The sequence below is a fragment of the Bos indicus x Bos taurus genome, chromosome 15 (genome assembly GCF_003369695.1).
Source record: "Bos indicus x Bos taurus breed Angus x Brahman F1 hybrid chromosome 15, Bos_hybrid_MaternalHap_v2.0, whole genome shotgun sequence".
NCBI classification, from domain to species: domain Eukaryota; kingdom Metazoa; phylum Chordata; class Mammalia; order Artiodactyla; family Bovidae; genus Bos; species Bos indicus x Bos taurus.
Window position 1 is genome coordinate 78,368,773 of NC_040090.1, and position 15,189 is coordinate 78,383,961.

The 15,189-nt window shown below is 40.9% G+C and overlaps 1 protein-coding gene across 2 annotated transcripts; it reads right to left on the bottom strand.

The window, feature by feature from the left end:
• Window positions 1–217: 217 nt before the first annotated feature.
• Window positions 218–13,943, bottom strand: MMP27 (matrix metallopeptidase 27). 2 transcript variants are annotated; one of them, XM_027562128.1, is made up of 10 exons: window positions 13,832–13,943; window positions 12,786–13,024; window positions 11,529–11,677; window positions 11,314–11,442; window positions 5,975–6,136; window positions 5,678–5,795; window positions 3,357–3,487; window positions 2,299–2,458; window positions 1,667–1,770; window positions 218–753 (listed from the first exon to the last, which is right to left on the bottom strand). In XM_027562128.1, the coding sequence occupies exons 1-10, from the start codon at window positions 13,928–13,930 to the stop codon at window positions 512–514; spliced, it is 1,533 nt and encodes a 510-aa protein (XP_027417929.1). In that variant the 5' UTR covers window positions 13,931–13,943; the 3' UTR covers window positions 218–511. The 2 variants fall into 2 exon arrangements, with proteins under 2 accessions (XP_027417929.1, XP_027417928.1); XM_027562127.1 differs by having other exon boundaries at window positions 428–753; window positions 5,678–5,798; window positions 13,832–13,930.
• Between the last annotated feature and the right edge of the window lie 1,246 nt (window positions 13,944–15,189).

The following is a 15,189-nucleotide window of genomic DNA, read 5'->3' on the forward strand; positions in this document are numbered from 1 at the left end:
CTAGTTCTTCCCATGGCTTGTGAGTAAGGATGTCTCACTCTAGAATTTGATATTAGGAAGATTGCTCCTCCACAGATACATTCTCTAGCATAAGCTTTTCAGTAATAAAGGTGGTATTGTACTCTCCCAACTGTATATTTCTCAGTAGATTCAAAACATGGGTAGGGATGTGGGTTGCAGTTTATTGAGCCTCTCCAACTCCAAAGGTCCAGACAAATAGAATGCTAAAGATTGGTTTAATAAATGTCTTCAGTATTTTGTTATTACAAGACACATAGCTTACTTCTTCAAGTCTACAAAACATAAAATATGCTTCAAGTCCAGTGAGAGTTTTGTTTATACATAACTTCCTGTAAAAAGAATCAGGCAGCTCAAAACAGCTGTTTCACTCTTCATTCAATAGATATTTATAACTAGGCCTGGAGACTTGATGTTAAAGAACAGTTCTGTTTTAATTTGAAGCAGAGTTCAGATTAAAAGATCCCTTGAGGTTTATTTTAGGTCTATGAATTTATTGGTAACTGTAGATTTTGTTCATCATGTGAACAATACTAAAAATAAGAAAATTTAAACTTTTATAATGAAACATCTCCACTCCTGAATGTACTTTTCCCTCACTGATTGTAAAATCAGATGATGAATTTAACGGTTCTTTACACTGAAGCCAAGTATTGGTTTTCATTATTCGGGTAACGGTCTTTGCCTTAGGATCATATTCAAATTGTTTTGATCTACGGAAGAAATAGAAGAATCCTAGAGAGAGAGAATCATGATTAGTTATCTTATACAACTGTATAATTGTTCTATACTTTTCAATTTTATGAATGTAGAATACAATAATTGAACATGATATGGAGAGAAAATAAATGTGTAACTATATACATACATTTTACTTTACCCAGTCACATGAAAAATATTAGTTTTATTTCCCTGAGGAAAAAGCCAAGGTATGAAACATGAATTTCAAGGGGCTGTAGTTTATACCAGAGGTTCTCAGACTAGGTTTCCAAAAAATGTCCCAGTGAGGGGGAGAAAGAGGCCTCTGTGAGTATGGTCTTGGGCCCTATCTCATTTTCCTAAAGCTGCTCTGCTTTATCTGTTTTAAGTTCTGAGGTTCCGTATTAAATTTCACTAGAATAAAAGATGGCGATACTCAAAAATATCTTTAGACTTCTGCTTACTCCATGGTCTGCTCTGTTGTTTTTGAAGATATAGTAGCTGGACTGATTCATTAATTTGCCCAAGGTTCTTTTAAAACTGTAGATTCCTGGCACAATCCTACTGCCTCAGAAACTCTAAGGAACTTGTCGCTTCATATACAAACCCTAAACTGTGTTTATTAAACTATATACATTGAGGTTTGAGAATCACTGTTCAGTTCAGATGCCCAGTCATGTTTCACACTTGAAACTCTTCAGGGGTATCTTTATCAGACATCTATGATCAGTGATAATTTTGATACCTTTTGCATAGTTTCGAAGTAGTATGTCAGAGAATATAACTCAAATTTACTATTCAATTTTGATAAGATCCCCACAGTTTATTATTACATGTACTCAAAGTAGTAAAAGGACATTAAAATGGAAACATTTAAGTTTTCATGCTGAATTCTTTCACAGTCAGTAAAGCCTTCTAAGTATCCTAATAGTCAGGCGCTGAGGCTTACCTTTGTGTTGGAAAGCGGCGTCCACTCGGAGGCCAATTCCTGGGAAGTACTTTACCACTCTCCGTGGGTACCCTTTGTCCATGGTTTGGGTCACTTCATCATACCTGGAGACATGGATTTGAAAGGTTTTGGGGGGACCTTTGTTTCAGGGAAGAGGACTAATTTTTTTACTGCACAACTTGGAGTCAAGCAAATATGTAGGAAAAAAGTAATCCTATTGGAAGAAAACTAGTAGGATCAATAATTAAAAATGGCAAAGAGTATATTTGGTCAGATCTCTGACAGTGTCTTAAAAACAAGGAATTATGAGGGAAAAAAGCCACATAATTTACCAGATCGATACTATTCTGAGGAACTATTAAATCAAAGGGCCCTTTCCGGAGTTTCAATGATTTTGACTGAATATGTTTGTCACTGGCAGCTTGGTTGGCACCACCAGCCTTATTATTTTAGCTTTATTTTTATAAGCTGGATAAAGATCTTTGACCTGACTGAAACATTCTTTTGTTTGGTGAATGCCAAACACCTAAGATTGTCTTCAACATAACACTTTTGGAAGACAGTGTTAAAGTGATGCTTTGTGGATATTTTTCTCCAGACTAAAACAAGGGGCCAATTGTCTGCAAACTTACCTCCAGCACCAAATGCCCACAAAGAAGTAGGTCTTTCTTGTGCTGCGGTCACACACAGCTGCATCAATTTTCTTCACACGTCTTGGAAAGCCAAGAGTATAGATGGATTTGGGATAATCTGGTAAGACAGCATATCCTCTGATCACCCAGAAGTTGTCATCTAGGATGAGAGGGAGAGTGATTATCTTCTGATTTATTTCCTAAAGGGAGAAATAGGTGTCTTAAGAAGTTTGAAAATAATTAGATTCCTAGTTCCTTTCAGGTGCAAATCTTAAAGATTTAGTAATCTTATGTCTCCATTTACTCTTACCATGTTCTTTAGCTGCTTACATATCATTAATATTACACAAATAATATATACCTAGGAAATGGCTACCCATTCCAGTATTCTTGCCTGGAGAATTCCATGGACGCTAACACTTTCACTTTCATAGTTCATGGTATGCATACCCATGTCAGTTGAGTTCATTATACTGATTCTTCTCTAATGCTGACAAAACTATCAAGTATATTTGTTCTCCTAAATTTCCATGCCCTAATGTTCTTAAAGGCAAGTAATCTGATAAAATCCTCCTGGAAAGTAGGGTTGCTAGATTGAATATAAGATACCAATTGAATCTGAATCTGAATTTCAAGTAAACAGTGATTAATTTTTGGTATAAGTATATCCAAAATATTACAATGTGCACACTTAGACTAAAAAGTTATTTTTTATTTGTCTGAAATTGAAACCATCTTGTATTTTTATTTGCCACATCTAGCAGCCCTAGTAAAAAGGGAATATAAGAAGAGAGATGGGTTACCTTTATTTGGCAGAAAAAAAGACTTTTTAGTTTTTGTTATACAGGTTTCTTCTCTCCTGTGCACTTGGGATGACGTTTATCTTTATAGCCAGAGAGAATCCTTGGATAGTTGTTCTTTATAATAGGAACTTAAGGTCAGAGCAGAAGCCCTGTCCATTTGGCTCATGCATGAAGATTATATTCCTTGAATTAAAATATCCGCTAACTAGTTCAGGCATACACAAGGAGAAGAGGAATAATGATAGGCAATGTTACCTTTAAAAACCAGAATCTTGTCGATGGGGTTCTCATATGCAGCGTGAATATCAGCTGGCAGAGATGGCCAGAATGAAGAGATTAATTCAAATTCAACGTCAGTGATGTCATAATAGATCCTCCATATGTGCCTGTGTTAGACAGGAAACCATACTTTATATACAGTCTATGTGTATCTATTTCAATGAAACCACTGCAAACTTAGACTTGACTTTATCTAATTGGTTGATATTTTCATCAGTTTATAGCATTAGCATAATTTTCCTCAGAAATTTTAGGTGGTTATGAATTCAGTTCTACCCTTTGGATCACCAAAGTCAGGACATGCCTTTGTGCCCACTCTTTTGGGTACTTAGAGTAGCAAACTACCCATGGAAGTCTCATTAACAGTTCTCAGTGTATTTGGTCACTTCATTTTTGCCAAAGCAGCAATTCCCAATATTCTAAGTCGACACCAAGCATTCTAAGAAAAAATTTCTGGTATTGATTGCTAGAATTAAAAATGTTATTATTGTCATTGCTAAATATTTCCTCAGATTTCCCTTCTGGCTGTAAAGCTCTGAGGTAGATCCGTGAGCAAGGTCTGAAAAGTCCTTATAGTTCATTTTTCTTCCCATGCTGGGAACCCATCCCTGACAAGTGGCCTCTCAGCCTCAGCTATCAGGAGCATGGTATGACAGCATGTCACTGTTGGTGCTGTTCAGTCGCCAAGTTGTATCTGACACTGTGACCCCATGAACTGTAGTGCTACATAGTCATGGGTGGAAGGAGTCTGATTTCACATGTTCTTTCCTTTTGCCCCTATATCCTTGTCAGATGGTAAATGTCCTGACACTTTGCTCTGAAAGTGTGGCCATGGTATACATAACTGGCACACCATGTTGCAAGTTAAGTGCAGTAACTACATAGTGAGAGAAGAGATTTCCTACCACAGCTAACACTTTGTTGATTCAACTTCAAGGAATGGTCCATTGATGCATATTTCACAACTGGCTCTCCAGGTAGGAAAAAGACCTGCTACTGCTGCTAAGTCACTTCGACTGCAGCCCACCAGGCTCCCCTGTCCCTGGGATTCTCCAGGCAAGAACACTGGAGTGGGTTGCCATTTCCTTCTCCAATGCGTGAAAGTGAAAAGTGAAAGTGAAGTCACTCAGTCGTGTCTGACTCTTAGCGACCCATGGACTGCAGCCCACCAGGCTCCTCCATCCATGGGATTTTCCAGGCAAGAGTACTGGAGTGGGATGCCATTTCCTCCTCCAATGCATGAAAGTGAAAAGTGAAAGTGAAGTCACTCAGTCGTGTCTGACTCTTAGCGACCCCACGGACTGCAGCCCACCAGTCTCCTCCATCCAAGGGATTTTCCAGGCAAGAGTACTGGAGTGGGATGCCATTGCCTTCTCCGGGAAAAAGACCTAATTTTTATCATTTGGTGATTGTCAGGGTGTAGGTACTCCAACCAAGGCCAATTTCAAGGTACTAAATCAATATGAGCTAGTTTACAAAATTCTTGAAAATTTAATAATTGAATCTCTAACTCCTAGACTTAATTGCACCTCTCTCCGCTTCTGTAGCCAGGTGTAAGCCAGGTCCAGGACATCGTCGGGATTGTGGTATTATTTTAGCTAAGAAGTTACTGAAAGTAGACTCTGGTTCAATGGCAATTTAAAAATTTCCTTAAAAACATTTAAAAATTAATTTATTATTGTTGCATGTATGAAAGATGGGAGCAGAAACAAGCAGGCTAGTAAATAGGCTTTTGGAGTAGGAGATGAGAAATGATGGTAGCTTGGATGAGCTGGAGATGGTGGTGGAGACGGAGAGAAGGGAGTGGACATAGGCCATCGATGTGTCTGCAGTAGGACTTGACAAGACCTACTGAGTGACTGATAGGGGATGGGATGGGGTGTAAATGAAAACAATGGTATCACAGAGGAAAGAGCGGCTCACCTCTACCTGGGAGGGTGGAGATTAGGCCACAGAACACATTCTCCGAGAGGTGACATTGAGCAGGGATGAAAAAACAGAGCACAAGCATTGGTGAGGATGTGGAGAAACTGGACCATTAGTTGTTGTTGGTAGGAATGTAAAGCGGTGTCACCTCTGTGGAGAGTGGAATGGCAGTTACTCCAAAAATTAAGTAGATAATAACCATTTGAAAAAACAACAATTTATCAAACAGGTAAGAGGTATGTGCACAGAGTAATACATTCAAGCAATGTGGACAGTTATAAAACAAAAAGCAAGATATATTCTCTTATCCCCAAATCTCTTGAAAAGAAAAACTTCACAGGAAGTTGAGGTGTTTAAGGGAATGGGTTTACCTGCCTTTAAAGAACATTACTTCTCTGCGGAAAGTGGTGATAGCATCAAAAGTCAAATCGGGGTCACAGGCATGAGGTAGAGTGGGTCCCTTTGGCTTCTCAGGTACCTTAGGTGGCCCTGCTTTGATGAAAAAAAAAAAACCTCAGTGAACTAAGAAGGCATGTGGAAATACCTACAGAAGGATCTTTCCCAAGAGAATACTTTCCTCATAATAATATTTCGAGAAGTGATTTTTCTCAACGTCCTTCCTGGAAAGCCTTCAATTCAGTTCACATATATTCAGATTTATTGCTCACCGTAGATGGATTGGATTCCGTTGATATCGTCCTGAGAAAGTGGGTATTTGCTAGGATCCAAGGAGACATAGTTTGGGAACATCAACGCTGTTTGATCACTGGAGTGAGAGAGCCCCAGTGAATGGCCAAATTCATGAGCTGCCACAAGAAATAAGCTGAATCCTTAACAAAAACGGAAAACATGAGTATGTTAGTCAATCAGAAGAATGATTGCATCTGAGATTAGGAAGTAACTGAGAGAAATGAAAAAAAAAAGGCTTGTCAAACAGACAATTCTTATGACACATGAACCATTATTTATCTGGGAAATTTTTCAACAGTGATAATTGGTATTAGTCACATCATGGAGAAATGTAACCCAGAGCAAGCAGATGGCAGAAAACAGGTGTCTCGAAATGGATAGTAGTGGGAAAAAAAAAAAAGCCACCAGTTTTGGGTTGTTGTTAGGCATCTGTACATGATCATATTTCCCCTACTTATATTCTTCAGAGATTCTCCACTGGTTGTAGGATCAAGTCCAAATACCTAAACATAGCCTTCCATGAACTAGTCCCTGCTTTTTTCCCCAGCCTCATATTTTATTTTCATTTTCCCTGAGCTAGCCATGTGGAATCACTTGCATTTCTCATCTATGCCATGCTCTTTTTCATCTGTGTCTCTGTATCTCCATCACTTCTGCCCAGAGTATTATCTCTTTCACCCCCTTCACCCATCTGTCCTGCATAGGCCTCAGGGACCCCCTCCAGAGTCATCGTCACAAGACTTCTTTCCCCCAGCTCCTATCCGGGTTGACTTAATTGCACCTCTCTCTGCTTCTGTAGACTGAGCTTAATTCTGTCTTTGCAAATAAGTACTGCATTCTTTTTTTCTTTCCCTAAGTTGTGCACCCTTTCAGTCCAGAGACCATGTCTTAATTATCTTCCTGGGGACTGATAAACAGTTTAGTAATGGGTGCTGGATATCCAGGCTTTTATTTGGATGAAAGGATGGTTAGATGTTCCTCCTGGACAAGACTGGAATACTCTACTTATCCACACCAGAAGTTGTACCATGCATGGTTGGAATTGCCTTTTTGTTTGTCTGTCTCTCCTACAGTCTGTAAGCTTCTAAGTATATCAAAAAGACTGTCCTTGGACTTGCAGCTAAACCTATGGATACTAAGGAAAATGCTGAGCCTTTTGTGATGGAGCCTTGTCCAGTGATGTTTGCATAAAACAACCATGGAAAGGCAAAGAATTATTCATGGACTTTCATGCTTTTTGCTCTGGCTTTTGCTGCCTCCCCTTGTCTGGCTGGCAACATCACTTTGTGTGCTTTTGAACAGGGATGGGACAAGTGACTCTTTAAAGAAGTAATTAAAATTCAGATCATCTAAACGAAGTGCAAACTTTTATTCTGGCTCTCAAGACCCTCTATATAGGATTCTAATCTACACCATTTTAGCCTTCTGCTCCATTACAGTTCTGATACTTGAGTTGGTTGGGCTATTCTGTCTAGAACACTTTTTACTCCACTTTGCTTCAGAATTCCTGCAGAGCCTTCAAGTCTCAGGTTGGCGTCACTTCCTCCCTGACCTCTGTATATGGGCTGGAATTTCTTTTAGGTGCTCCTATTACATTGCCATAGTACCTTTTATCCCAAGGTTGATCATACTAACTTTAAATGCCATTTATAGAATGTGCCGTCTAGACTGTAAACCCCTGGAGAGTAGAGTCTGTGTGTTGTACGCTATTGTATATTCCAGTTATATTACAAAGCATGGATTAGAGTAGATTTTGAGTAAAGGACTGTTGAAAGGCTTCATTTACTATTATTTGTAGAGCATTTCTCATGTACTGACAATATTATAGGCTGTATGATACAGTAGAAAAAAGATTTCATTTCTGCCTTCTTGGAGATGCAACTAAATAGATAAGTTTGGGCATTATACATCAGTACCTTTGTGAATTTTTTTTTCTCCTAGAAATCACTTAATCATCACCATTATCATTAGTATTAATAATCACCAAGATAATTATCAGTGTCAAACACTTTCTGAATGTTTGCTAAGGACTGGTGCTTTGCAAGGTTTTTTTGCCCTTATTATAGATAAGTTGTGTCATCTTCCTGCATGTAGGTTCCCCCATGCCACAGACCACTGCTCTTCTGCAGCCCAGCCCTGCATCTGTAGTGGTCTCTGAGGGCTGTTTCAGTTGCCTGGTGCCAGTGCATATGTGTGTGAAGCATTTACATTCACATACAGGTTTGAAACTGGCCTCACTTTGGGAGATTCCCAGGAAACCCTCTCCATGTGTTCAGATCTCTCTGATATCACCATGCAGTGACTTCCAACCCCTTAGGAAGCAGTGGGATTAGCAGATGACTGCTGTCTATTGCTTTTAATGGAGTTGCACTAAGACTTTTGTGCCCTTTGCATAAAGAGAGCCCACATATAGTAAAAAGGTATATTATACATTATTGCCAAATTTTCTATTTAAAAAAATCCATTTGATTGGAGATGCTTGATTGGATGCTTGAGATTTTACATTTTTATTAGAGAACAGGAAAACATTTTCCCGTGTAGGTCAGAAAGCTGAGAGTTAGAAGATTAGGGATCCCCAGGTCCAATAGTTTCAACCCTGAGGGAATGTATTACAATAAAGCAGTTACAAAACACCCTTTTTTAATATTGTTGCCTGGCTATCCACCCAGAACTTGGTGGAGGGCTATGTTTATCCTCTGCTTTGCTCAGGCAAGTTTTGCCAGCTTGGGGCCCAGGACCCTCTGGAGTTTTTCATAATCCATCCCACACATCCCCTTTGGCAAGGGGCCAGTTGCAGTGTGGGGAATAGTACTTTAACCACTAAGGTAAGGTAAGGAAAGTCTCTCAGTCGTGTCTGACTCTTTGTGACCCCATGGACTGTAGCCTACCAGGCTCTTCCCTCCATGGGAGTCTCCAGGCAAGAGTACTGGAGTGGGTTGCCATTTCGTTCTCCAGGGGATCTTCCCGACCCAGGGATTGAACCCGGGTCTCCCGCATTCCAGGCAGATGCCTTAACCTCTGAGCCACCAGGGAAGCCTTTTACCACTAAGTGTTGGAATTAATGGGCTTCTCAGGTGGGAAGCATCTGCCTGCCAGTGCAGGAGACATGGATTCAGTCCCTGCATTAGGAAGATTCCCTGGTTGAGGACATGGCAACCCACTTCAGTATTCTTGCTTAGAGAATCTCATGGACAGAGGAGCCTGTTGGGCTACAGTCCATGGGGTGGCAAAACAGTCAGATACAACCTAGCGGCAAACAGCAACAAATTGGAACTAATAGGGATACAATGATAATGAGGGGACTTCTCTGCTGGTCCAGTGGTTACAAATCTGCCTTGCAGTACAGGGGAGATGAGTTCAATTCCTGGTCAGGGAACTAAGATCCCACATGCCATGGAACAACTGAGCCCACTTGATGCAACTAAGACCCAATGCAGCTAAATACAAATAGATAAATATTTTTAAAAAAATGATAGTGAAACCTGAGACTAATCTCTGCTTCTAGATATGCAAGTAAAGCCTGGCTGAGTGAGGGGAGTCATTTCTGACTTTGGTGAGCACTAGAATATTTCCTATACCTGCCTGATTGGATGTATCCACCCGACCTTCAGGCCAAATCCAGGAAAATATTGGAACACATCTCAGCAGGAGACAGACCCCGTCCCTTCAACTCCTCTGTCATTTGGATCCTGGGGTCACCCTACCTCTTTCACTTTCTTGGCTGTAATGTTACCTCTGTGGCAGTGCAGCCACCACCTCCAAACTCCCCTTGAAGTTCAGCCAGCATGGAGTCCTTTCCCCTCTTTGTTGCCTAGCTCTTGGAAGAACACTTCCATCACGTGCTCAGACTTAGCAAGGAGAGGCTGTGCGTCATTTTGAGTCACTGGCTTTCAGTTTTGCAGAAACTATGACTGACTCACAGACTACATAGAGTTATGTGGTCAGGACTGATTGTGGGCTTGTGTACCACCCACCAGAAAGCCACAGCATCCTCTTTCCTGGAACCCTGGAAACCAAATACCAGAGACATGATGACTGTGGTAAATGACAGAAAAAAAAGAGTAGAGAGAACCTGAGAGTCTACCGAACTGCTCCTTTGTTTGCTGCTGCTGCTGCTGCTGCTAAGTCGATTCAGTCGTGTCTGACTCTGTGCGACTCCATAGACAGCAGCCTACCAGGCTCCCCCGTCCCTGGGATTCTCCAGGCAAGAACACTGGAGTGGGTTGCCATTTCTTCCTCCAATGCATGAAAAGTGAAAAGTGAAAGTGAAGTCGCTCAGTCGTGTCCGACTCCTAGCGACCCTGTGGACTGCAGCCTACCAGGCTCCTCCATCCATGGGATTGAGATAACAAAGTTTCGTTTTTTTATTTGAAACATAATAAAATATCACTTATCTTCATGCCAGGGAGGCCCAATAAGAGAAATAAAATCACTGCCCATGGCCTAAAGAAATAAGTCAAATATAAAGACCAGGATCCAATTCTTTGGCAGACAAGCAAGAGTTAGGTGAAGAGGTTCATGTATATAAATGGACGTCCTATGGGCCATGTACCCACACAGCATCTTTCAATCACTAACTTGGAATTACTACCTCCCAGAGTCATGGAAACCTACTCCAATATTCTTGCCTGGAAAATCCTGTGGACAGTGGAGCTTGAAGGGCTGCTGTCCATAGGGTCGGTCAGAGTCAGATACAACTGAAGTGACTTAGCATGCATGAATGCATTGGAGAAGGAAATGGCAACCCACTCCAATATTCTTGCCTGGAGAATCCCAGGGACTGGGGAGCCTGGTGGGCTTACGTCTGTGGGGTCGCACAGAGTTGGGCACAACTGAAGCGATGCAGCAGCAGAGTCTTCTTTCAATCTTCAAGCTAGAGATGACTTCTGCCATTGGTATAATACACTGTACTTTCTGCCTTGTATGGTGGTGAGTGGGTCTAGGCCTTATACACCACCCAAGATCATGAAGCTCTGAACTTTTCTAGAACAACTTTGTGGTCTGCACGACACCTTGCATAGATCCAGACATGTAGTGGCCCTTTAGGCATTGCAGATGTATGAATGAACATATGAGGAAGGGAAGAATGTTCTGATAATAACAGGATTAGCAGCTTTATGAAAGTGCTGTGTGGATAAAGCTCTGAACTGTACAAGCACAGTTGTCTGAATAGACACTGAACACTTTCATCAATGTCATCTGGAATATGAAACATCATAGGGAAACTGGGAAGTAAAAAGCAACTAATTGCAAAGCTATTCCTTTCAGGGATTTGTATGAATAGTAACATTTTGTTTGTAAAGAAAATTGGGCTCACCTACTCCATCCTTGGTCCAGTTCTCATCCTCATCAAAGTGAGTGTCTCCACCCAATCCCAGACCAGGGGGAAAGGCGTGGCCGAGGACTCCCAAGGGGCCGTCGAAGTAACGAGGACACGAACCATGGACTGGGAAACAGGGGGTAAGAGGATCAGCCTCGTCAAAGCTCCCAAGATGAAAATGGCTATATTGCTTTCTCTGCTGAAAACCTTACCTCGGGTCTTAAAGGCAATCATGATGTCAGCGATCCCTTTGGAAATCTTGGTGAATATTAGTGGAGTGACTTTGCTCCACACTTCTAAACCTTTTTGGATAGCCTCATCCACATCAGCTCGAGCCATATCAGGAGTGTAGTTTACAATTCTTACAAATTAACAGATATGTATCAATTCGCTGTTATACAAGCATGTAAACACATATACTAGGAAAAGAAAATAATTTCTATCTTATCCATCACATGCTGCAGTAACTTTTGGTATGGTGCTATTGCTACATTTCTACAATGCTTTACCATTTAAATTAGGTATTTTTACATTTGCTATATGTTAATAATTCAGTCTTTCATCTGTGCTATTCATCAGGTAGTATGATTGCACTTAGACAAATGAGGCTCAAAGAGGTTAAATGACTTCCCTAAGGTCATGTCTTAAGGTGGAAGATCATTTTATGCATGGATTTGCTGTGCATATGACTGTATGATATGATCTTCTAAAGAGAACTGAGATTCATTTTCTCAAACAGCTTATAGAAATCAGTTTTATGCATGTGTCATATGTTAAGTCTCACTTGACAGCCACAAAGAGTTTGTTTCTCAGGAAAAGCTCTTGCTTTTGTTTATATTCTCTATTTTGCTGAATCTACTTTTACCTCAATCCCTAAGGCTCAAGAAGAAGAAGGAAGGACTACTAGACTTTTTAAGGCCAGCCAGGAGGGCTCTGGAGCAGTGCTCACGGCCACTGCCTCTATCTCAGGTCACAGGTCACCCCTTAACCTCTTTCTGCCGATAAGCCAGCTCCTTTGCAATATCCGAGGTCCACCTGAGATTTGACAATCTAACTCATACATGTCTCCAACATGAGCTGGTTGTACTCCATTTTCTCATTTTCCCTTGAGCACACTTCAATTGTACCTTTAAGCATCTGCAGTCAGACCATAGAGGTTCTGGTCCTAGAGTTTTTATGGAGGTGGCAGAGGCTAGAGATTAGAGCATATTTGCAGAGCCAGTCTGCTGAGAAGAGCTGTGCAAACTGGCCTATGCTAAACAAGTTTTTTTTTTTTTTCTTCCAGTTTCTCCTGTGTTTAAGGTGATAATAACAGGGGTGCCTAAGTCGCAAGTTTTTTGAGAGGGTGGAATAAATAAAACCTATCAAGTGCTATGCACACAGGAAGTGCTGGGTAAAATAAACCATTATTATCTTTGCTTCTTAGAGATAACATTCACGTTAATTTAGATTAAGAGCAGGAGCATTACCTGTAGGTGAGGTTGTGCTTCTTCCACCCGGGGAGAGTGAAGCCATACTGACCCACGTCAGGCACCCCACACCTGGGTGTCTTCATGATCTCCAGAGTGTTTGAGTCCAGTTTTCCAGTCACTGTCAATCCAAAGAACGCTTGCATTTCACGGATTTTGCCATCTATGAGACTTCTGTTACTGCTTTGAGCAAGATGACTCCCTTCTATTTCAAGAGAGTAGAACTGGTTGAGATATGCCTAACCGAAAAGACAAAAAAAGGCACGGACTACAGGGGAGCAGACCTCCATCTCAGGAGAAGCAAGCTTTCCGAGATCCTTTCCGGCAGCAGGAGGGGAAAAGGAAATAAATAACAAGGGAAAGGAAGGGGAGAGGAAGAAAACAAAGAGGAAGAAGAAGAGTCACCCTCTCTTTCAGTTTCCAAAAGCTCATTGAGCTGTGTGTGATCAGAACCGGCTACACCCATAGAGCTATGGAACTCCAAACTTTAACAGACGAGAAGCATGCTTCTTCTATGTGTTGGATGATCTTGTGTCATACACATTTTTACTGTTACTTTCATTTGGTGTTTCCTTGAAACAAATTATGGAGAAAATATGATTATTCACATGTAATCACATTTAAGTAATTCCATCAAATATGGCAAAGTACCTGGATTGATTTTTAGAGGGAATCTCCAAAGCAGCGTGGTTTTCGTACATGTAGGATAAGGAGCTCCAAACTACACTTGGGTCCCCCTGGCTGGTCTTCAGATGCTTTTATGGATATCTCCGTTCTTACAGAGCTGACTCTGTCTCTGCTCACTCTCTCCTCACTTGTATCCAGTGCTTAAATAGCAAATCCTGCCTTTCTTCCAGCCCACCCCACTCTCCACCCTCCACCCTCCACCATTCCTGATGTCTTTAGGGCCAAGGAAAGGAAAATCAGCTCCTCACAAAAAAGTTCAGGACTCTTTGGTAAGAATGAGCTGTCTTTTTAGGTCCTCGGACAATCAGTAAAGTGAAATTTTTATGGATAGCCACGAATGACATTTACTGAGACAGTACCTGAGTCAGTTGCAGGTTCTCTTCGTCTTCCATTCTTTGGTCTGCAGGAAATGCAGAGGACAGTGTTACAAAGACCAAAAGCAGAAGAAGGTTCTTCATTCCTCTCTCTCCAGTTGAAGCCTCGTTCTGTTTGCATAGAATTTAGAAAATAATAGTGAGACGTGGCATGAATTGGCTTGTATTATCCTTTAATTAAAAACAGAAAAGGACATTTGCCATGGAGTGTGTCATGGTATGCTTTTTTTTTTCTTAGGTTGAGTTGATTTCACAATCATAATCTATGATTTGTTTGGTAAATACAGTCACTGTTATTATTGAATTTAAAATAATACAAACTGAGGCTCCAAGCTAATTTTGCCCTTGCAAAGTTGGAGGCTTTCCTATGCATAAATTCTTGGGAGTTTAATAATTTTCAGTTGAATCAAAGCCCATAATATTTGTATAACAAGATAATTTTCTTTGTAAAATTTTTTATCTTTTGTTGCATCACCTGTTATGCTTGCAAAATTATAATTTTTTGCTTCTTCTGAGGAATATGATTTCAGCTGTTGTCTTGCTCTTGATACAGATACTTCCTTACTTCCTGTCTTCTAATAAACAAGGCATGTCTGTTTTTCAAAGAACAAAGTTTTCAAAGACACGGTATTGTGAAAAGACAATTGATTTAGGAATCAGATTATCCTAATTAACTGGGTAAATACCAGATGTTTATTGAGCACTCACTCTTTGCCTGTCATTATTAATGCAAGAAAGAATAAGACACTGGTCCAAACTTGTTGGAAAATTCAGACATACACAGACTAACCCCAGGTAAAATGGAGAAAAGTGGCAAAATGCACAGTAAAGATTCTGAAGACTGAAATGGCCCAAAAGGCACTGAGATCACTGCAGATGAGTGTGATCTAGAGGCTTCAAGCAGGTTGAGCTTGCACTGGCTCTTGAAGAGTGTGTAGGATTGGTTCTCAAAGAGGAAAAGAGAAGGCATATGAGTGGAGGGAGGCCACAGGAAGCAGGGACCATGGCAGAGACAAGCTGCAGGAGGTCTGACTGGACTGGAGCAAATGCATGTGTAGGCAGCCATGTCTAAGAAAGGGTGCAATGAAAGGAAGCAGGGACCACGGCAGAGACGAGCTGCAGGAGGTCTGACCGGACTGGAGCAAATGCACGTGTAGGCAGCCATGGGTAATGGGGGTGGGGGTCTAAGAAAGGCTGCAAGGAAAGTGCATGTTTTGAGTCTTTTCATGTCTAGAATACCCTTTATTCTGTCTTCATACTCTACAGAGAGTGTGCCTGGTTATGGAATATCAGGCTGATATCAATCTGCCTTAGAATTCTGACATTTCTGTTTCATTGTTTTT

Coding starts and splice junctions, on each gene's coding strand:
- MMP27 (XM_027562127.1), bottom strand. CDS start 13,930: ATGAAGAACCTTCTTCTGCTTTTGGTCTTTGTAACACTGTCCTCTGCA. Junction 11,678..12,785: donor AAGCACAACCTCACCTACAG/GTAATGCTCCTG, acceptor TTAATTTGTAAG/AATTGTAAACTACACTCCTG. Junction 6,137..11,313: donor CTGGACCAAGGATGGAGTAG/GTGAGCCCAATT, acceptor GTTTTTGTTAAG/GATTCAGCTTATTTCTTGTG.